The sequence below is a fragment of the Homarus americanus genome, unplaced genomic scaffold (genome assembly GCF_018991925.1).
Source record: "Homarus americanus isolate GMGI-L3 unplaced genomic scaffold, GMGI_Hamer_2.0 scaffold74, whole genome shotgun sequence".
Lineage (NCBI taxonomy): Eukaryota > Metazoa > Arthropoda > Malacostraca > Decapoda > Nephropidae > Homarus > Homarus americanus.
Window position 1 is genome coordinate 1,978,519 of NW_024716951.1, and position 24,367 is coordinate 2,002,885.

Genomic DNA, 24,367 nt, shown 5'->3' on the forward strand with positions numbered 1-24,367 from the left:
CCAGCCCACAGTGAAATCACAGTGCTGTGGAATTTTCAATATTCTCAAAGTCTGTTCTTGGTACACTTTTTGCAGAATTTTCACCTTTATGCTCACACTTATCACTTTGTTTCCTTTTAGCACTGTTAAACTCAGTTCTATCACTTTGTTGTTTGGTTGGGAGCATCATGAAACCAAAATCAATATTAAATAAAGAGTACAGAGCACACCCAGCCTGTGACCAGTGGTGTTCATGCCACATAAACAAACAGGAATTTAGGATGATGCAGTTACTCATGGGGTTGAGTGTGTGATGTGATCATTTTTTTTCATAAAGAATGTATCTCCAATCATATAATGGGAGTCATTGTATTACTACATTATCATTATTATTATTATAGATGCTGGCTTATCATTTCATATTATTCACTGTTACAAATCTCATCTGGTTTTTCTTCAAGTACAGGTATAAAATTATTAATGTACAGTGTTTTACTGCAAGTATTTCACTACCAGTGTGTAAATTGAGGGATGACTGTACAGTATGATATATAGGTTGAACCTCGATTTAACGGCATCGAAGTATGGGGGGGAATATTCCATTCCCTTCTTTGTGTCACCGTCCACATAGTGAGTAGTTTATCTTTCTGCTTCTTTAAATCATAAGATGTTGAGGAACCGACATCATAGATTTGCCAAAGTTAACCAACAGACACTTCACATCTGTTTTATGTAATATTTCAACCTTCTGTACAATGTTCAGGGAAAATCATTTCTTCTTTGGGTCACTAACAAAGAGAGGCCATCACACGAGCACAGCACCGGCTCACCTTTAATGCCAAGACAAACCTACCGCAGCGCCACTGGAGCATAGAAGCAGGTAGAGGAACTAGTGGAAATTACAGCCAGGGCTTTCAAATGCACGATCTCTAAATTTTGCCGATAAATGCGAGATACTGGCAAATCCGGTGCCATTACATCGAGGTTCATCCTGTATAAGGATTCATCAGAGAAACTGCACTGGAAGGAAGCATCAATATTTAAAAGTTGTACAATGTATGTTCAATAAAAATAATTACCAATAAAAAACTCTTGCTGGAAATATAGCATTCAAAAATCAACCTTCTACATGATAGCAGCCCTTTTTAACCTGTGCGTGGTTTGGGGCATAGATTAAGGTAAGGTACACCCAGGTTTAGGGCGTATATTGACCTTGAAATTTTTCAATTTCCCGTTAATCTCTATGGGCCCAAGAGCTATAAATAAACATCTTGAGTTGTCTGGCATACACCCCCACAGGCAATAGTGTGCCTAAGCCTTGTGTTTCTTGGCAACACGCCAGTACAGTGATATCACCGTTAGCCGGAACAATTGGTGCAGAGCACTTCCGGGAATGAGAGATTTCCAGGTAACGAGACGACTCTCTCAAAGCTCCCCAAAAAATCCCTCATCCCCAGAATTTTCCAGGTAATGGAAAAATTTTCTCGTTAGTTCCAGAAGTTGCCCATTACATCATCTCTCAAACCTGAAAAAAAAAATTCCCCTTCCCTGGAATTTTCCAGGTACTGGGAAAATTTTTCCAGAAAATGTGCCCCTCGGAAAATTTCAATTCCAGCCATCAGAGAGTTACGGTTAAGTGGGATTCTGGCTAACAAGAGATATAATTGTACCTTCGCCTGTCCCACTCTAAGGATGTTGTCACGTTGTGCTATCAGAGATACTGAAATAAAACTCTATTCTCTTTGTTGAGGATGCTCCTTATGATACTGAGGAGCCATTAGGAATGGACAGTGATTCTGTTGATGTCTGAAACTCACCCCAGCATGTTTGCTGTGGAGCACAGGCCTCTCTCTAAGTTGCATTCCATTTAGAAATGCCACAAGTAAGTAAAAAAAAAAATCAATAAATTTTATTACATTTTTCTAGTCACCTACCTATTCAGTATTATATAATCAGAAGTCTAGTATAAAAAAAAGTGGAAATAACAAAATAAAGTGGTATAAAATAAATTCCGAGTGATATGTTTCCCAGGTCATGCAGAGATCGTGGCACTGTGGCACAGGGGCTGGTTCCCATGGAAATGGAGACGCTATACAACAATTCCTATGATTCGGCCAACACGAGACTTGAGTTGCCACTTTATAACCATTTCACATGACTTTAAACATCATTATCTAACCTTTCCAGCAAAAATCAGAAATTAAGTTTTTGGTAACCAGGAGGAGGTATCTAGGTTTACTATATGGAAGCCACATAGGGGTTAACTCACCGTGGTGTTGTCAACTGATCCATCAGCAATCTTGGAGGCAAAGCTTTCCTCCATTAGTATAATCTCATGCTTCTGGTATTCTTGTAAATCAGTAAATTCTTCTTGGCACTCCTTCAACCAATCCTCCTGTTCCTTCAACTTTTCTTGCATCTTCCGGTTTCTTTCCCTGAGGATGTGAGCTGGGGTCCCCGGGGTCCCTGGTATTACCAAATGATGAGACGGAACTGGGGATTCTGTCTCTCTTCTCGGTGTTGATGGTTTGGATGTAAGATAGCTGGAATTCAAGCAAGCACTTAAACAAATTCAATCACAAATATCAGAAAAAGATTTACCAGAATAATGTGTTATCTAGCAGAGAAAGAAAAGAAATCCAATGTTGATTTCAATTTAATATAAATACAAATTAGAGAATATCTAATTCTATTTGATAAACACATGTAACATATTAATACTGGTGCATCTGTAGCAAACTTACTTAGTTTTTGACAAATACCTTTCTTCAGCTTGACATTCATCATCAGGAGACAGCTCTGGAGTTAACTCAAATTGTACCATTTTGCGATGCTTCAGAGGCGGAGGGGAATAAGGACTTAAGTCTAACTTCCCTAGTTTTGACTGCTCAGCCAATTCCAAGTCCATAGAGAAACTTGATTCATTTCTTCCAAAACCTGTGGAAAAATTCAGCCTATTACTTCAATGCTCATGCCAGAAATAATGTCAAAATAAAAGTAGTTGAGTCAGTTTTTAGTGAGGTCTCAATAATTAATATTTTAGTTTTCATATTCTAGTACAGTAAAGTACAGGTATTCCCATTCAGTTAGGGATTCACAAGTCGGAAATTCTAAGTTAATGAGGTTTTGATTTATCCCATTTTTAAAGTTAATGAAATCCTCATAAGTTTGTAATTTCTAAGCACCTACAGACACAATACACCGAGTGTTCTGAGCATCAAAGCTTCAGCAGACAGAACTGCCACCAGTCAACCTGATTAGATCTGTTTTGAAGAATAAGATGAATTTTTTTTGCACATGTTATTCTTATCTTTTCATAATACATTCATAAAGCCAATAATGTGACCCCCATTATGTGCTGCTAGAATAATACAAGGCAGAGAAATAAGATGACAGATAATACGGAGCGAGCGTCAACGTTTGGGTCAAAGATCAGGGTCAAAACACACTAAAACAGTTTTAAGGTTAATTAGGAAAAAAGCAGTCACTATTTTAGTGAGTACAGTACAGTACAAGTATTAACATACATAATTTATTTAAACTTGAATTTTTTAAACATGATTATTTAATATTTTTCAGCAAATTTCAACCAGGAATGAATTCCAAATTTTTGTCCTGAAGTCTGAGGTAAAATAGGGTTTGATTTAGGGGTGCACCAGAGTGAATATTTTCACTATCAGATATCTGGCTGGTCAGTTAAAAACTTCAACTTTATATACAGTAAATACAATTAAATAAAGAGAAAATAGAAGAAAATGGGTAATAAAAGGGCCCTCAGGACAGAGTTGAACCCTTTTACTAGTTCTTCATTGATTTAATTTTCTCTCTATAATGTAGTCTCATTTTCTAGTTCAGTTGTCTGGGGGACAGAGGGTGAGCTATAGCTGTCCAAATAGTGGAGTTGTCATTGTGGTGGCTTACAGTATGGAAAGTTTGGTTATCTTTTCAAATACTCTACTGCATAATAATTAACTGCTAAATACTGTAGTTGATACAAATGGTGTTCTTGTGTCCCTATAAACACCATCTTACATAGGTCAAATGACAGCACAAAACTTTTGTTTTAGAACTTTTAGAGGTACAGGTCCTCCTCTACTTAAGAACATTCGACTTACAAACTTGCAGAGATACCAACATCATCAGTGGGGTTACCTTCCAGGGCAGGTGTTTAATGAGGATTAGACTGGATTATTTTGAAGACAATTCCAGATAGAACAAACATTACCTAAGAGGAGAAGAATGAGCCAGGGTTTAGGGCTGTATTGTAGGGTATAGCTGTACTCAACATCCATTATTTTTTCATTTTTTACAATATGTTTGGTATCTACAAGAGTAAAGTTGGACTTACAAACAAGCCACAGGAAGGTAACGCATTCATAAGTAGAGGAGCACCTGTATTTAGGTGAAAAACAAGTCAGCACAAACCTTCAGTTGTCAAAGTAAGTAGCAGACATGACTGATACTGCCCTCTTCTTTAAGCCCGCATTCTACACCAGCCAAACAAAATATGTGGCGACTATATTGTATCAAAATATTTGTCTTTGGTTGGAAAATACTGAACACATATTTTATATAAAAAGTAAGGTACGGGGTAGATATAGTACAGTAATTATAATAAGAGTGTAAGAAGAATATGGTAAGTTATAGAGGGACAGAGTGAGTTAAGTCAAACAGGTAACACACATGGCTGTATTGGAATGTAACTTTTAAGGATGTTGATGGAGGAGGTAATGTTAATATTTCTTGTGAACTACAATGCTTCATGGACAAAAATATCAACAAAGATATGAATGACCATTTGAGTGGAAGTTTCCAAAGATATCAGACTACTGCAACAGTGTAGGTGTAGGCTTGCATCTAGCCTAGCATATTTACACAGAAATCATTACTGTACAAACTATACCATTTGGACAGTTTTTTTAAACAATCTGGCAACTCCAGTTTCTGGGAGCAAGTAAAGTTCACTGTCTGTGGCATCCCAAGTTTGATTTACGGTAAGTCCGCACTTAACGTTGTTTTGGTACTGCATCGCTAAACTTTAGAGACCAAAAAATTTGTTTAACGTCCTGGTGATCCGATACGTCGTTTTGCGTCGTCAGACTACATTTTACGGTGCATCACCCTCTCTCGGCTTGGCGCAGTCTCAGTGACTCACCACCTTCCTCCCCCCTCCTCCGCTCCCACCAAACTCCTCCCCTCCCGCCATCCTCCTCCTCTGCTTCACTCCCCACCACACACTCGCTCTACCACCTCCGCCCATCGGTGAGTACCAATACAAACTTAGTAGTTGTATATGTATGCATTATTTTCTATAGAAATGGCAACGATTTTCTGTATATGTAATGTATTTCATGGGGCAAAGGGAGGCTCAGGAACATAACTCCCGTATTTTATCTATTTCTTATGAGAAAAATTGATCCATTTAACGTTGCTTCGTATAACGTCACATTTTTAGGAACGTAACCCCGACGTTAAGTGAGGACTCGCTGTATGTTGCTTCTCCTAATGCGTGTTATCCCAGAATACATCCCCAACACAAATAAAAGACTTTCTGTGTGTGTGTTTATGAGCAAGCATAAATGTGTGTGTGTATAAAAATAATGAATGGATAATTCAGTGGAGGGTGATTGAGAGCAGAGGTAGGGAGAAAAAAAAAAGGGGACATAAGTATGGAGTGAAAGTTACGCCAAAAGAGAGGGGAATGGACATTTGGAACCAGAAACATGCATGAATGACAGGACAGGATCAAACAATGTGTTACTAACAGGTGATGCTAAGTGGAAAGGATACTCCAGTTAGATATGTTCTGTCCTTGTTGTAGAAACTGTATTCCACAACAGAAGAGACCAATTAAAGCAGTAAGACGTGAACAAATGAAAGGATAATGCGTGTCTTTATTTGCTTTAGATTCTGAACTCCCAGCATTAAAGCAGGATAAAGATTGAATGACAAACACCAGAGAGAAAAAAGGGGGGCTAGGCATGCACAAATATAAAGCGAAAGGCGTAAATAAAATAACAGAATCTATAGGATTAACTGAAATAGAGACTGGGTCGACCACCAGACTCACCTTTTATGGCTATCGTCGACACAATACAGCATATTGTAGGATAAATAACATCTTAATTTTATGATGGTATACACACATAATTAACATATAAGAGAAGGGGTAAGGATACGTGGCCCAATCACCGGCGAGAGTCTGACGCCAATGACAAGCACCTCGCCCTGCTGCTTGCCGCGTACATGATGGAATTGACGGTGTAAATAATAATTACCTCTTCCGGCCTTCAGCATAAAACCAGACTACACTGAGAGAGAGAGAGAGAGAGACCACAAAATATTACAGTACTGTACTATCATATAAATACCATCTGATATAACAGAACAATCCATGGTAGAATCTGTAGTATCTGATGATGAGCCTTCTGAGATCTTAGGGAGGTCTGACCAAGGTGGAAGGCTGGGAAGCAGGAACTGATGAGTCAATGGAATGGGTTGCATATAAGCAGGTCCCATACTTTCCCTCATGGCCCGAGCCAATGCTGGAGCTGCCCATGTCTCTCGTCTCATCTTTTTCTTTTTTTTCTATAAGTTAAAAAAATGTGTACAATATTCAGAATTATTAAAATCAGAGAAAAATTCACACTAACTAATATTCAGAAATACTAATATTAGCTACAGTGAGTTCTGCTATAACGCGTGTTTTGACAACGCGAATTGGCTCTACCGCGATTTATGAATAGAGGAACGATATTTGAATAACGCGAATGCTTGTTTGCTGTAACGCAATTTTTGCTTACTATTTCTCCATTTTTGTGGTATTAACTGTGAATATGGTAAAGAAGAATATCTCCAAGAAGCATTCTAGTGATTGCATTCCCGGTGATGATCGTAAAAGAAAGGCTATAACCCTTGAAGAGAAGCTCGATGTTATCAACCTCAAAATCACCCTTCTCCCCCATCAAGTTATATTCATATTTTTTCAAGGTAAGTGTTGCATTTACTGTATGATTTCATTATTAGATATGAATGTAACATTTATTTAGACTGTGCTATCCTTTGTGTTAGGCTAACTACAAATTTTTTTCGATTTCGAGTAGTAATCTGCACCTAACCCTATTTTCTCCATAAGCCCTGTTATTTCTATTACGCGAATTTTTATAACACGATGTTTTACAAGAACACAACTAACGCATTATAGCAGAACTGACTGTACTGAGGTATCAGTTGTGTAATACCTGTTACATTTGTGTAACCTTAATGTTTGGTAGAGTTGTTAGAGATGTGTTTGCTGATGTAATCACTACATGTCTGTCCTATCATATCACCAAACTAAACAGATTTTCAGATTTATGAGGTCTCCAACATAAAACACTAGTACCTCGATACACCACATTAATTGGGGCAGACCCCATTCCAGAGAAAGTGAATCGGGAAAAAAAAGAGGAAATATATAGGGGGGAGGGGGAGCATAACACTGCTAATGTAAGTGAGTAATGAGAGTAGGTAGAGGTGCGGCCCACTCATATGATATGTATGAAGGCAGGCCTCAACTGCATGTACGAACACACAAACCATCTGGGATTGATGCTGGATTTTCCTGACTTTTAAAATATATCTGGTAAATTGAGGGGCGGTCCAGAGTACCACAGAGTGGGACAAAAAGCTAATTATTGTGTATAGAGGTTTTAATATACAGTGATATCCCCATTAGCCGGAACAATTGGTGCAGAGCACTTCCGGGAATGAGAGATTTTCGGGTAACGAGACGACTCTCTCAAAGCCGGAAAAAATCCCTCATCCCCGGAATTTTCCAGATAACGTAAAATTTACCTCAGAATTTCCAGAAAATGTGCCTGATTTTCATCTCTCATACCTGGAAAAAAACTCCCCCATACCCGGAAAATTCCGGGTATGGGGAATTTTTCTCAGAATTTTCTGGAAAATGTGCCTCTCAGAAAATTGGTTCCAAAGCCTTGGTTTTCCAGAAAATTCCGTCTTTGGGAACGATTTTCCAAGAAAATTTTTATTCCGGTTATCAGAGAGTTTGGGTTTGAGGGATTCCAGCTAACGGAGATACAGTATTACTGTACTGTACTAATATTGAGTTCTTAAGAGCATAACATGATATATAGTATCTTGATAAAACTCACACCAAACTTGACAATAATTGCTCCTGTCAGATCACCACATCAGTTTGTCCATAGAGATGTGCAACATACCTATAGACCCATTTTTACTTTCACACTGCTTGTTTCTCATTACCTGTATGACTTAACTAATAGTGATCTAGGTTGTCCTAGTAAAAATATAAAAGCTTATTCAACTCAAATTGTGGGGCAAGTGGCAGAGTCAACAGTGTAGTTTACATGTCTGTGTCTCTTGGTAAATGTTATATGTGACCTTTTATGTTATAACCCTATCTTAGTACAGAAAGGTCCCAAATCATAAGCAGATTGCATTTCAAAACCTAGGAACTAAATTTTTTATAAACATGTTGCAAATGGCGGTTAGGTTCCCAAACGAGCCTATCAAAGCCAAATTAACCCATGATTAAGCTGAAATATTGTAAATTTGTTATGATAATAATAGATAACATTACTATTTTAATATACAATGATTAAAGCAAAATAGATTTATTTTCCCGTTCACTGAACAATTGAAGCCAAACATGTGGTTGATTTTGTCGGGGATTCACCCTTCTATAAACATTTTATTATGTCCAATTTCATCTTTTCTTTGATGCAGGTGTATCACAAGCACCACTCTTACACTTGTCAGCCATTATTAAGGTCTGTTCAGTTCACTTAAAATCAATGAGCAAATCAGAGAATGATTTATCAACGGACACCATCAGCATCAAATAATTCATTTGTCTTGAATAAAAACAATTTTATTTTGGAATTAGTTTTTGTTTAGAAATACGGAACACAGCTGTGTTAGAAAGATACATTACCCTTGTAGTCAGTTACAATGATCAAATACAATGGGATTTACATCATGTTCATTCATGCAGTTCCTCAAACTCACTGCACTAATCTCTACAATTCATACTCAAGCATACTATGAAAATTCATACTCACGGTGTTATATGGAGAACAGTTACGAGGATGGCTGGAAACCACAATTTTTGCTTTCAACTCATTCACCTTCATCAGCAACTCTTGGTTTTTGCGTGCTTCTTCATCAAGCTTTTCACGCACCTGGAAAGTAAAAAATGCACATAATATCTTGGAGAATTGGTGTGTAAAACAAGAGGGAATACAGGTAGTTGGATGAGAGGCTGCTTGTGCTAATAAAGGAGATGAAGTCTTATGAGCATCAGATATACAGAGTGGTAAAAGGAGGTAGCTTATGGGATTTATTTACAGAGTTTCAGCCTTTTTTCTAAGTATATTGCAGGGTGTTGGAACAAAGAGTACAGTTCCTACAGTACAATAACACATGTAGGGGAAGCAAAGTGATGTTATTTATCTTAAACTTGTGTTCGTTGTTTCAATTACAAAACAAATATTGTAATTTTATTGTGAGAACAATGAATAGTGAACATTACAAAAGTGAAGGTTTTAGTGTTTAATTATGTAGGTTACTGTGATAAAGGCATAAAATACTTTCTTTCTTTGGCTGATTAGTTTATAACAATACAGCATATAAGCAATTGTTAAATTTGTATTTCCTTCCATTTACATTTAGCATATAAAAACCAAACCATGATTCTAAATAAATAAATAGATAAATAAAATCTTGGTTGTTATAAAAAACCAATATATGCAACATGTTTTAATCTTTCATGTGGATAAAATAACACTTAGGGCTCAGTAGCAATAGACATTAAATATGTAAGTATTGTACCTGAAATCACAAGGTCAGAGCAAGAGTTGATTACTGTGCAAGAGATGGAATTAGATGGTGTTGTTCCAAGTGGAGTTAGTTTTACAGTTTATGTCAAATGAACAGAGTGGAGTGTCTCGTGTCAAGCTCAGCAACAATGATCACAAATCTTATACAAGTTTTATGCATACCTTACGCTCTTACTTAGTGGTTGTCTTTCAGGAACCCAATACAAAGGTGAAGGATAATTTAATTGCCAAATTTATTCAATTTGGAGATACCAGCTAAATGTTGGTGCTCTACAACCTGGAGTTTCAATTCCTATATTTTTTTATTTTTTTATGTACCGAGTTGCTTAATCCCAACACAGATTTTCAAACCATTGTCGCTTTATTTAGTTTTAAAAGCTCTAATGGCTATATGGAAAAAGAACCAGTCTACAAGCAAACATTGCCATTATTACACCTTTTTGTTTACAGGTTAATTGATACATATATAAATGACTGATGACCATAATTTTCTGAAACTAACTCTTGCTAATAAACTGTATCTTGCTCACCTGTTCTACTTCTTGGGCTCTGTCAGTATTGCGTTCTTTTTCAAGTGATTTCTTCAGATTTTTAATCTCCTTTGCATATCGTTGCAGCAAAGCTGCTTCAGACAAAACCTCATTCACCACAGGCTTGTTCTTGATAGATTTAGCACTTGAGGCAAATCTGGAATACAGATACTTTGGTAAAAACCTTTCCAGATTATAATGATCAGAAAATCTAGTAAACCTTGCTATTATCCCAGAAGCATCTCCCTGCTTTATGGCAAAATAGCTCATAACAAGTACAAAGCATCCCTCAACATGCAGAAACTTATATGAAAGCTATCACAACTATGGCCAGCAAAATAATCTAATTATAATCACCATGTATGATGCCTTGTAAAACCCCATTAAGTCTTCCACGCTAACATCCTTCTAATTTCAATTCCTATTCACTGTTTTCCATCTTGAATCCACATGCACAACACACTTAGGTCTATTTGTTCTTAACTATGACCACCATCTACTGACTTATCCTTGCTATACACTCAACTTCCTTCACTGTTACCTGTAATTGCTCGGCTATATTCCTCACTAAAAGAGCAACACCTACACTCAACAACTCCAATTTTTATACCCGTTCATACACCCAGGGATCACAACAGTAGGTAATTGGTTTATCGAGATTTAAAAATACAAAGAAATGACATAATTTACAAGTAAAAAATATAGGTATTCAATGATACCTTCAGTAGCTATAGGTGACTGGAGATAAAAGTTTAACTTTATACAGTTATACCTATGAGCTAGCTAACATACATTAAACAATCCCCTCCTTGCTTCCAGAAAACAAAAGGGTATAAATACTGTATAACTTCTTTCCTTCTCTTACACAAATTTGTACCTCAGAAATTGAGCAAAATTTGCCTTACTGTAATTATAACACCTGGCTCTATGGTAAGCCTGGCTAAAACAACCCCAAAGCATCCTGTTAGGTTGACACATCACCTTTCTTGCATAAGAAAAGCAGAATAAAGGAAAACTAAACAGCTGCATCCATCCACTCAGACTGCTGTAAAAGATGTGAGGCGCTCCGCATTACAAGGGGGTGAAGCGCCAAATTTAAAAAGCGGAAAAAATGCGTTTAAAGTTTTTTGAAGTTCAAACAACCTTAACTTTGTTGTTTTTTAACCCTTAAGCCCCCACCCCCCTCCTTCCCTCCCTATCAGAGAAATGTTTGGGAGAAAACAGTATATTTACATTTCTAGTAATAAATAATACCTCAGACTAAAGTTAGGATAATATAATTGACATTTCTGAATTCCTTGCAGGTTAGGGAATATTTTGAATGTAAACTTCATATATTTTGCACAAATGATAAAATATTTGCTTTGTGTAAACCAAATTATTACATTAGATCTAAAATTTGTATGTCTAATGCAAAATCCATGATGTTTATATTAAAAATGATCATCATATTGTAAGAATTCCAGCAATGTAAATTGTATTCTGGCCGGGTAATTTGTATGAATTTTATGAGCTAAATAAAAAATTATACTTCACCCACGTATATGACTAGATGCACCGCGGAAAGTGAAAGTCTTGTTCTGGCGAGGTACCGCGTAAATGAGAAATCGCAGAAAGTGAAACCGCGTAAAGCGGGGTAATACTGTACTGTACATCTTTCTGGTGAACATATCAGAAGTGTACATTCTCTCAACATGTCTGTAATGCACAAGAAAGCCTTGATCTGTTCTCTGCTGACACTCCTTCATAATTCTACATTTTCTCCTTTTTTGCACATTAAGACAAAAAAATTCTCCACCATTTAGTATATGTCACACCTAATAATTACATCCTTATTAATAAGTAAATATGAGGGCATAGTGGAATACCATACAAAATTATAATTTTAAACTAGTGGCCTTAATTTTAGCACAAGCGATCTTTACTTCTGACCTCAAAAGCACAGTACACTACATGTAAAGTTTTGTGGTATATAAATAAAACCCCCATTTAACGGACTACAGTACCCTGTACAGGCATCCCTCGCATTACGGAAGCCCGGGTTACGGAATTTCACTCTTACGGAATTTGTAAATTATGACCAATAATTTCGCGTTACGGCCCGTAAATCCGCCCTTACGGAAATTGGGGTAAATTTTAACAAACACAAGGCCTCACACATGCCATTCAGACTGACAGACTTGAAAAGTTTTACCAACCATAAAGACAGTTGAAGCTTTAAACATCACTCACAATGGATCTTGAATATTCCAACTGTAATCAGACATACCTAAGTTGCCTCAACAATTGCAACCCCAGTTGCAATATCAAATTCTGTGTCATTACTAAAAAATAATACAGTAGTCCCTGGTGCACTCTTAAGATTAAGAGAAAACGGACAACTCAGGTGGCCTTGAAGTGAGAGAAAACGGACTCCTATGACGGGGCACTCAAATAAACATACACAGGTGTATAATGCAATATTATGCAATATTAACCCCTAATTTGGTGTTTTAAGAAGGTATATCATAAATTATTTAATGTACTGTATTGTATGTGTTTATAAATGTTTATTTTCATTAATAAAAGTGCTTGAATTACTTTTTTGGGGCCGAAAAAATTCCTTAGGAACGCATCTCCAGTTTTATAATGGAAGTCAATGGGAAAATAGGTTTCGCGTTACGGAATTTCGCGATACGGTCAATTTTCCGGGAACGGAACCCTTCCGTAACGCGGGGGATGCCTGTACTATATGGAGTGGAAAATCCACTATATAATTTTACTGAGGGTCCATTAGATGTGAAACTTCCATTTAATGAAAAATATAGATGAAAGTCCTTTATGTCGAGGGTCTGTTAGATGTGACACTTCCCCTCTAATGGATTTTATGGAGAGGGAAGTCCATTTTATGGAGGTTTCACTGTAATTGGTAAATAAGAACTCATATTAAGAGCTGAATCACCTTGACTGAAGATGGACAAACAGACAGACAGGCTCAATACAGTATAGTAACCCCAAGATTAGTCTCAGGGGGTATAAAAAATACAATATTGGAAACTTCACCTTTTTCTAAAGAAAGAATCCCACATACGTATTACCAAATAGAACTTTTGTGTCCCTTTATATTAAAGTATATAAGAAGAATTAAAACTGTGCAAAGGCTAAGTACCTGAGAGTAGAATGTGTCTGTTCAACAGTAGCTGGTGTAACAGTACAGAATATGGCTGTCTTGGCATTTCCCCCTAAGGACAGCTGTAAAATCCTTGTCAACTTTGAGTCTCTGAAATTGACAAATTGCCTGGAAAAGAAAAAAAAAGGCTTATGAATGGAGAAGTACTAAGTACTGTATACAGAAATATTTATTCCATTTAATTTTGGATAAGAATGAAAGACAAATACTTTGAGCTTGATATTTTGGTTCAATATCCCAAATTTTCTGAACATTGCCAGTTGTAAGAAGTCAGGTATAGTGTGTAGAAACAATGATGCTGTTGGTGAGCAGTGTGAGAAATGACCGTGGTAATGTGGTTGTTGATAACGAGGAAACGGGGATACCGGGAAAAACACTTTGTTCAGCTACTGAATGAGGAATACAATTTTTTTTTTTTACGGGGATTAGCCCACCCGGGCACAGGTCACTGACCCACATCAGGATCACTAAGACTAGCAGCCTCGCTAAAGTTCGCCTGGAAAGGATGAACCCGCTACTGAGGACATGGATAAAATAGAGCTATGAAGACTTAACTCTGGCCTGCATGCTGAGAGTAATTAGAAAACCCAGGGCAGAAACCTGAAAAGTTTTGTGAACGAACATGAGAAGATGGAGAGGGGATGGTATTCACACTTGCACGTGTATAATTGGGACAAAGAAAAATTTTATATACGGTATATATATACAGCTCCTCCCCAACTTACGACCTACTCGACTTACGACCACTCGCACTTACGGCCTACCTCAGTCGTGCCAAAATTTTGTCAAATTTTGTATTTTCGAGTCCCAACGTCGCTACACAGAGAAAATTTTCGTTTGTAATTCACTTTAAAATGGCTGGCAAGCGTAAAAGTGAGAGTTTTGTGGTGTTGAGAAGAAAAAGAGACACCCATTTTAGGTTTTGTGGTGCTGAGAAGAAAAAGAGACCCATTTTAGATTTTCTATGTATTATTTAAGCATTTTCGATTTACGACCATTTCGACTTATGACCTGGATTTGGGTCCCTAACCCCGTCGTAAGTCGGGGAGGAGCTGTACATATATATCTACGTACTCACCCCTGAAGATGTGAATTACACGAAAGCGCTTGGGAACTTCGTGTTTTCTTCTTTCCTTGTGGTTATCAGCATATATATATATATATATATTCTTTCAGTGAAGACGAGCCCGGAAGGGCAAAAAACATCATTCACTAAGTGACTTGAAAGCAGAGGATATTAGTCACTAAAGATCTAATGTCAGCCTAGATAGATGAGCGTGCTTAGTCGCCAAGCTTGACCAGACAGTATAAAAAATTGCCCCAAACACAACATCTGAGAGACATAAACAAAATAACAGTCACTCGACTTCAGCACCGTGCTAAGATGTATAAATACCAAATATAAAATCCTCGTGGCACTTAGTATTTCAGCTATTACAACACAAATTAGCGGAGCTTTCCTTGTGCGCATTTACAGCTGATTCGCCAGACAAGAAGATAACGGTAGCAGTGCATGTGATGGCAGGTGCGGGAGGGGGTTTTGAGAATTGCAATTAAATGCCAGGTAACGACGTGTCCTCCTAATACAGGTACTCCCCGACTTACGACGGGGTTAGGGACCGACATCCAGGTCGTAAGTCAAAATGGTCGTAACTTGGAAATGCTTAAATAACACAGAAAATCTAAAATGGGTGTCTCTTTTTCTTCTCAGCACCACAAAACTCTCACTTTTAAGCTTGCCAGCCATTTTAAAGTGAATTACAGATGAAAATTTTGTCTGTGTACTGAATTTGGGACTCAAAAATACGTAATTTGACCAAATTTTGGTACGACTGAGGCGGGTCGTAAGTGCGGGTGGACGTAAGTCGAGTAGGTCGTAAGTCGAGGAGTACCTGTATTACGTATTTAAGTAATTATTAAATGTTTTAATTGCCTGTATGTTGGCCTGGCGAGTTAATGCTAGGCATTTACATACCGAGGTATAAAGCTAGACGTCACATTCTGGATTGAACAAAAAATACCCGTAAATAAAAATAAAAAATAAAATAAATAAATACAAATAAAAATCTGGGTTATTGAAGACTTCCAGGGATCAACAAATCTCCTTCTAACAGAAAGATTACTGTACAATGGTCCTTTTTTATTTTACTTCCAAATTTTGCATTTTGATTTTCTTTTTTTTTTCAAATTCCATCTTTAAATGATTTTGAAATTCAGAGTAAATGATTCTTATGATTATTCACGGAATCTATTTATGAAACAGTCGGCTAATACCAAGCAAAAATGTATTAAATGGAAGAAAGTTTGGGTTATTGCACACCATAAGACCCAGAGGATACAGGTATAGAGAATGATGCTTTAACTGAGAAACTAACTCTCCATCACTCAGCTGCGAGATGACTCGACCCAACATAAAGAGAGATTTGTTGATAAATCCTCCTTCCTTTAACCTCTCTCCTGTTGCACCAGACTGTGAGGCATTCTCTGAGCCAGCCAGATCAACAAGGTTTAGATGTGAAACTGTAACTGCCCCATCACTACCTTCTCCTTCACTCCGCTCACGGGATTCCAGGATCTGCAACAAAAGCAGTAAACTGTAGACACACTTCAAGTTACAACTCTGGATTTCACCCAGTTCACTAACAAGCTTATCTCAAGCAAACATGTGTAGGAATAGTAGAGTTCATGATAGAAAATAATCTCAGGTGTAGATTTAAGGAAATTTTTAAGTTGGCTGAACTAATCCTATCAATAAGAAGCAATACTGCTGCAGTAGGAAACTCCTTTTCTGGGCTAACATGAATAAATATTTGCTATTGAAGTAAGGAAGGGCAGGAGACAATGTGTAGCCTCAGTTCACCTATGGAATTAATAGAGATTCCTTTTGAGATGACATTATAGCAGTTTACATTACAGAAAAGAAGAATAAAATTTATGTTTACATACTGTAGAGTGGGTAAGTGAGATATATTAAAAATTTTAAACTTCAGTACCAGTGCATTTCTAAACTGATTTGTATCTTTTTTGCATGCCTTTGTACTATCTATTACACAGTGCAGTATAAATACTGTACCAATTATTTTGTAACTTAAAGCACTGGCTTCACCTTATCATAATGTTCAGCACACCAAGTTTCAATATCCACTGTATGATCACTGGTTACTAAATATCTCTCATTCTGTACTTGCAATACAATTTAGAATATGTCAGCATGTTTGATGTTCTGTACTGTGTATCTAAGTTTTAAAGAGATCTTGGTATTCTAACATAACTTACGAACACCCGCTAAGGTGGACTAATTGGGGGGAAGGGGTGTCCGGGATAAGGGGTTGTCCACCGAAGAGCATATTTTTCCCAAAGGACCGCCATTATAAACAAAAAGCGAGGACAATTTTTATGAAAGAATGACATGTTTTTTAATCAAATTTAATTTAAAAAGGTAATGTACATAAAACACTGTACAATTACTTTTAGTTCACTGACAAGGTCTTAGGCTTAACCTTCCCATCACCCTTATGGATACCAAACACTTTACTAGGGGCCGTGGTTATTGTTTAATTTTTCAATAATACGCAAAAATATGAATGCTACTTCAGCCTATGGTGAATGTACTAAATGCATAAAAATGATAAATAATGACATAAAAAACACCAACAACACAGTACCATATTTTAGGGAACTGTAGTCATAGTTTTCTTAAAATAATATACAGTACAATAAACAGTCCCAGGAAATGTGAGGAATAAATAAAAATAATACCAACAAAAAATAAGGTACTATATTGCCAAATCAGTAGATAAGAGCCAAATGAATGTTTAACACAGTCGCCATTTGTATATATTCCCTGTTTCACCATAGTAATGAGCTGGGATGCCGATTCCCTGATACGTGGCGAATAAGATACCAAGAAAAAAATATATGTAGCTTATCCCAAAACCCCCACAACACAATATAAGGCTGACCTCTTAGCTTCTTTACAAGAGAAGTGTTTATGGGGACAAACAAATCCTGGTAGAGGTTGTGGCTTCAGTAAAGTTGGTACTATAAGACTGCCTTATGGCTGTCAGTCAAATGAGGAAAAGGTTGCACAATAGTTACACAGCTTTATGACTTATTAGTTTCCAGTCTGTAATGAAAGTTTCTCTTTACTGTAGGGTTGCTCCAGGGGATATGGCTAATATTCAAGTTAGTCCCAGCCACCAAGTTCCCTAAGTCCAAACCCACAAGCTTTAGTGGGAATGTGACATATGTCATTCCAACTCACAAGGTCATAATGTATTTTATTAACAAAATATTAAGTACTGTAGGTCACTTACCAGTCGAAAAATGGTGTGAGATCTAGAGCTTCGTTCATTCATGTTCGTTATCCCGACGTGACGGTTCTTATCCCCTTTCTTCATTAGTGCTAATAACTGTAACATGCACACAAAAAACATAATTACCATCCTTAGGCTATTTAGGAAAATGTAAGCAGCAATATTACTTACAAATACCTAACTTTCATATACAGTACAGAATTTCATAAGCATAAAGCTTTTATTTCAAATATACAAGCCATTTCCTGCTATCGTACAGGGTGGCCAGACAAGTGCTTTATCCCAAGTGTTCATACTCGGCAGTTAATGGGTCAACCATAGTAGGATACTATTGCAATGAAGGGTTGTTCAACTATTGGCAAGTGCATCTGTGGTACTATATAAAACATTAGATATGGACATTTTTATACACAGGCAATAGAGCATGAGTGGAAAATCAACTAACATGTACAAAGGTTTCCAAAGCAAATTAAACATTTAAGTCTGTCTTCTATGATCTAGTCTCTGGTAAAAAATATCCTCGTGTAAAGCCTTTTATATGCCGGGAGGGGGGGGGGAGGGGGAAGAACTAAGAGTAATACGCACAAGCGCACACACACACATCACACTTCATCCTTGACCACCGGCGGGTCAAGACGGGTCAGACGCACCTGGCGCTGCTCAGCAGCAGCCACGTCAACTATTATGTTGGCCCATACCAACTCCCTCCCCTGAACCCTCCTCCCCACAGGAATATCAACAAGTTCTCGCCAGAAGTTACTATTTCATTTGGGAAAGGAATGGAACCAGTGTTGAATAGTGGTGAACAGTGCTTAAGTCAGTGAAAAACAACTCAGCAGTTGAGTCTTACCCAAGCTAACCTTCACACAGTGAGGTCCCAGGTACCCAGTGATAATTCCCCTGAGACTCCACGATAGAAAGGCCTGGGACCACACCTCAGTGAGTGAGTCCTGTGACCACGTGGTGTCCCCATGATGCTACGACACCACGTAGTGAATGAGTTGCTACAGCATCATGTGAAGTTCCTCATAACACCATCTGTGAGGGAATTACTACACCACGTGATGCCCCTCATAACACCATCTGTGAGGGAATTACTATGCCATGTGATGCCCCTCATAACACCATCTGTGAGGGAATTACTACACCACATGAGGCCCCTCATACACCAACTGTGAGGGAATTACTACACCACATCAGGCCCCTCATACACCATCTGTGAGGGAATTACTACATCATCAGGCCCCTCATACACCATCTGTGAGGTAACTACTACATCATCAGGCCCCTCGTAACACCATCTGTGAGGGAATTACTACACCACGTCAAGCCCCTCATAACACCACCTGTGAGGGAGTTACTAAACTACGTGGTTCGCTGTTCAGCACCTCAGCCATGATCTAATGTTAAACATTAATCTGTATGTTCACTGTATGTTCCTTCACCTTTCTCTAATGAAGGCTTTTGTTAAACCACCAATGTATGTAATAAGTCATTTGTATCCAATGTATATTTTCAGCCTTCGGGCTGCAACCTTTTTCAATAAACCGTTTATTATAATTATTATTATTATTACATATTTGCACGTGCACACACTTTCACACACACTGTAACAGATGTGTTTGGCCACCAATTGAACTCAAGATATCTATCACATTTATTCCTTGTTGCTTCACACTAATCTTTTTATCAGCAGCAATTCCATTTTGAATGTAAATGGAAGTGTTTATTGTATTCCATGTAGCAAATGTAATGGTAATTATGTAGGACAGACAGGAAAAACATTGCAGCTCAGAATCAAACAACATAAGTACAATATCAGAACAGCATCTGAAAGCAGTGCCTTGTTCGTTCATGTTAGGAATAATAATCATCCCAATGCTTGGGAAAAAAGCTTAGAAGTATTCAAATCATCTTGCATCACAGAAAGACTTCTGGTTGAAACTAGTTTGATCAAGGAATTAAAATCAATAAACCTTAGTGATGGTCAGTTCAAAACTGATATGTTACATAAATTTATTTGTCAGTGGCTAAAATGCTTTGAAAACCTTGGAGCTAGATGTAGGATAGTTATTTAGTGGGTCCCTTAATTCACATCTTCAGGGGTGAGTACAGACTGAGGAGAAATACTTGACAAGGCTAAAATATACAGTAGAGGAGAGTGAGATCAAGTCCCTAGGGGACAGCAGGGGTCCACAATGTTCAGGCCATAAGGCAGTGACCCTTACTACAGTATTCTTCTTAATCAAAAATTGACCATGTCATCTCTAAGCACAGCAGCTGTCCGTAGTAAGGTCATAGGGTAAGATGACCCAACCTTCTCACCTGGTTACAAATCATCTTAATCACAAAATTATCCAGTATTTCTCCTTAGTCTGTATACGCACCCCTGAAGATGTGAATTACATGAAAGCGACTATGCTTAGAGATGGCATGGTCAATTTTTGGATTAAGAAGATTAGTAAGGGTCACTGCCTTCTAAAAACAGTTTTTGTGTTATAGTCCAGAATGCGACGTCGACATCCCACCCCTCGAGAGTTGACATTTGTTTGCTGCTCGCTCTAGGGCAAGAGATGAGGGTAGCAATGTGTGTGATGGAGGTTGCAGGAGGGGGTTTTGAGAATTGCAATTAAATGCCAGGTAGCGACGTGTCCTCCTAATATTACGTGTTTAAGTAATTAGTAGATGTTTTAATTGCCTGTACAGTGGTCCCTCAGTTAACACAATTCGTTCCAAAAGGTCGTTCGTTAACCGAAAATTTCGTTATCCGAATCCATTGTTTCAAAGGGATTTTGGGTAATTGGTTCCAGCTCACCGAAATTTACATACAAAGTAAAAATAAATGCAGTAAAGTACACTTACTTTGAGGTGTGTATGTAGAAGGCTCCTGGTTGATGATGATGATGGGAATTAAAAGCAGGGGGTGGAGGAGAAGAGAAGAGAAGGAAGTGGGGGAGGAAGAGAAGTCACCCATGCTTCATGCCGTCATTTCACCCATAAAATTTAAGTTTACAGCTGTAATTCAAAATTATTTTCTTTAAATCAACACTGCACTGCACTATATATTGTCAATATAAAATAAATTTCAGAATGACCAATAATTGTACTGTAAAATGTAAAAATAGTTTATGTTCAAGAGTGTCTCAAGCAAGATGTTACCTCCACTGAGCAGGGACACAAACTGACGCCATGCTGGGTGAGGCAAGTGGCTGTTTGCGACTAAAACCTAGTTTCTGTACTTCAATTATGTTAAATAATTGTTAAAATGAATTTTAATATATATGTTTGAAGATCTGAGAACTGAAGGAATTTATAACGTTAACCAATTGGAAGATTTGGAAGGGCTCCATAACTGAAAGTGCTTAAAGGATCTTAGCTCTACAATATCACAAAACGGTTTTAGAAAAAAAAATATTAAAAATCAAGAGGACTAGAAAATGAGAGATACAAGTACAGTATGTGAAAGGAGACAAAGGCAGGGAGGGGGAAATTATCAAACATTATTATGTGGGTTTAAATGATGGACTCTTGATACATGCTAAACCAAATGAGAAGTGACAGAAACTAGGTCATTGAGAGTACTGTAATGTCTAGGATAAATAGGTTGTAGAGCTTTAGAACCACAGTGTGAGTCAAGAAAGTACTCTGTACGTATGTATGGACTTATATTCTTGTACAGTACAGTATTATTTTACTAATTTCTGTCCTATTCTATTCATCCTCATCACCATTTTATGTCCATTTTCCACCCTTACATGGTTTAGCCAGGGTTACCTGCAGCCTCTCTCGTCAGATTATTATCTGAGGTTATTTCTTATAACCTCTCCCCATGTCATTCTTGGCCTACCCCCTATCTCTACCCCATTATATTTCATGCTGATACAGATAATCTCCTCCATTCTCTCCATATGTGCAAAGTCCCCATACCTCAAAGTTTTCTATAAAGATCTATATAATAAAGTAGTGAGCTTAAAACCCATGCAGTACCTACATCAACTATTTTAAAAGCCCTGATTTGTCTATAGATTTATGCTCTGAAAGATAATATCAACTCATGATAATAGGGACAGGATGTACTGATTCTTCTAGCATATGATAATTAAAATTAAAAAATCTATATAAAAAGTATTAGTATTTACTATATTCCTTTGATATCAACTCACTGAATGAAAACATAACACGGTGATTAATTGTAATCAACTCCACTTTATCAACTGAAAATATTTATGCACAAACAATTAATAATTAAGAGAAATATCAATAATAGTTTTCTAACACTTCATGACATGTTGGTTCCGGGGAAGAGGGCAGATTATTTTGTATCATTTATCATCTTTATCTCTATAATTATCACTGACTTGGACCAGCTGTGGTGGGTGGCGGGTGAAGAACTCGGTAATGTTTTGATGACTGGGCGACCTTGTACGTACCATGCTCGCGCAGCTTACACAACATGGCGGATGGTGGGAGAGATGGCGGGAGATGTGAATCCAAAAATGGCGCGGCTCGCCAGCCGCTCTCTGCGTAAAGGGGTACACGCACAGCGGAATGTGAGCATTCCTGTTTCGGCAGGGTACCGCGTAAACGTGGAAACGCGGAATCTGGGACCGCGTAAAGCGAGGGTTGACTGTATGTCACTTTACATGAACAAATACCTGAACTCAACTTAATGGTCCAAAACAAAAGAAATTCTGATATAACAAAGCTTGGCACTTCCCACTACAGTACAGTATAGCTTCACATACTATAGGCTGGATACTTCTTCCAGGATGTGAAAAGTTTGTTTTACAACCAATAATACATTTTCAATCTAAAAGACAGGTAACATTACAGACAAAAACATGTTAATTTTAATCTTAATGTATGGACTGTACACCAAGTAATGTAAACACGGATGAATCAAGTACAGTATTTTAATGCACCAAAATATACACAGTCCTCAGGCGATGTCCCAACTACGAGTGTCCTGCTGCATCGAGCGACCACAAGAGTGAATGCGCTAACTTGGTATTACTGACAAACATACATTTTTCTTTGATGCGTTCCATGTAGGCGCATGAAGCATTCATAAGCGACCAGGAAGCGGGAACTAGACGCACAACCTCGAAGCAGCGATCAAATGTTTTGATTTTCGCTTCCTCAGTTGAGCGAATCCTCACATTCTACACCAAAACCAAAGGCTATGCATTCATTTTCCACTGCTAATAGCTTATTCTTGCCAAGAAACAGATCCTTGTGGACTATTAACCCTTTTGCCCCGGGCTAGGGTACCACAGGCTGTACCCCCCACGAGGGTAAATCGAGAAAAATCAACTTTTCCAAAAAGAATTTTTAACCTTTTTACATGATAAAACAATAAAAAATAAGTAAGAAGAACTATATGTTGACCCTCTAGAATCTTCCCTGTTGCAGCAGTGGCGAGGGAAATAAAGGGACAGTGTTGTTTTGACGGCTGACGCTCGTGGTCACTCCGCACTTAGCGGCCATTTTCTGCTTGCCTTTGTGTCCGGGATGGCCAATACTGCATATATTTACTGATCATAATACTTATTTCCTATAAATAATTCATTTAGAATATTCTATTTGCATTATTTTTCATAAAAAGTGCTCGGAGACAAACGCTGTCTGGCTGTCTTTGTGTTTGGGAGAACAAGTAATGCATAAAATAATTATTGGAATAATAATTCCACAAATAAATACATTTATAACATAATCATCGCATTATTTTCCAGTAATGTTACATTACAATACAACTACACTATTTTTAGCAGCATTACTTTGATACAACATGATAAAATGGACAAACAATGGAAATGAAACAAACAAAAGTGGGTAATTACATTCAGGAAGCTTCCCTGTGACCGAGGTGTGGCGTGACAGGCAAATAGTCACACTGGAACCTGATAACCCAAGCTGGGCATTTAAACAGTCACGGGACAAGGCACGCGTTCTGGAATGTCACCTGAGACGCAAGGGTTAAAGTAGCTGCAAAATGTTTCTCTCACATTCTTTGCAAAAGAATGTGAAGCACTGTTTATTCTAGAGCAGTGGTTCTCAACCTTGTTTGCCCCATGCACCCCTTTCACCATATGTCAGAATGTCATTCCCCCCTCCTTTCCAAGATTGTCTGCCTCAAAAAGTGCATTCCAAATAATATGAATATAATACTTAAAATCCTTTATTTTTTCCATATTAGTACATATACATTTACAATTTTACATGGATTATTTTTAAAGTGGAGTTTTACAAATTAAATGCCAATTGAAAATGTTGATGGATTTATAAAACTTGAATAAATGTAAAATAGTTTTTTTTATTTATAATGAAATACTTAACAGACCAAACTGAAGCATAATGCAATAAACAAGACGTTCAATAGAATACCAGGATATTGTAAATTTGTAATTAATTTTATTCAGATGAAGATTACAGTCAATGGGAAACCTGTGATTGTTTTTTCTTCGCCAAGACTCGTATATTTTTCTACATTTGATACATTTTGTTGTCTTG

General features: G+C 37.5%; 1 protein-coding gene across 1 annotated transcript in view; it reads right to left on the minus strand.

Annotated features, from left to right (window-relative positions):
* The window catches only part of LOC121858604 (centromere-associated protein E-like), a 56,036-nt gene extending 38,089 nt beyond the window's left edge, over positions 1-17,947 (minus strand). Inside the window, exons 1-8 of the mRNA XM_042355112.1 lie at positions 17,858-17,947; positions 15,917-16,116; positions 13,521-13,649; positions 10,373-10,529; positions 9,066-9,185; positions 6,351-6,567; positions 2,742-2,916; positions 2,249-2,522 (exon numbers count right to left, since the gene is read on the minus strand). Of these exons, the coding sequence (XP_042211046.1) occupies positions 2,249-2,522; positions 2,742-2,916; positions 6,351-6,567; positions 9,066-9,185; positions 10,373-10,529; positions 13,521-13,649; positions 15,917-16,116; positions 17,858-17,941 (1,356 nt within the window). The 5' untranslated portion in view covers positions 17,942-17,947. The remainder of the gene's footprint in view (positions 1-2,248; positions 2,523-2,741; positions 2,917-6,350; positions 6,568-9,065; positions 9,186-10,372; positions 10,530-13,520; positions 13,650-15,916; positions 16,117-17,857) is intronic.
* Between the last annotated feature and the right edge of the window lie 6,420 nt (positions 17,948-24,367).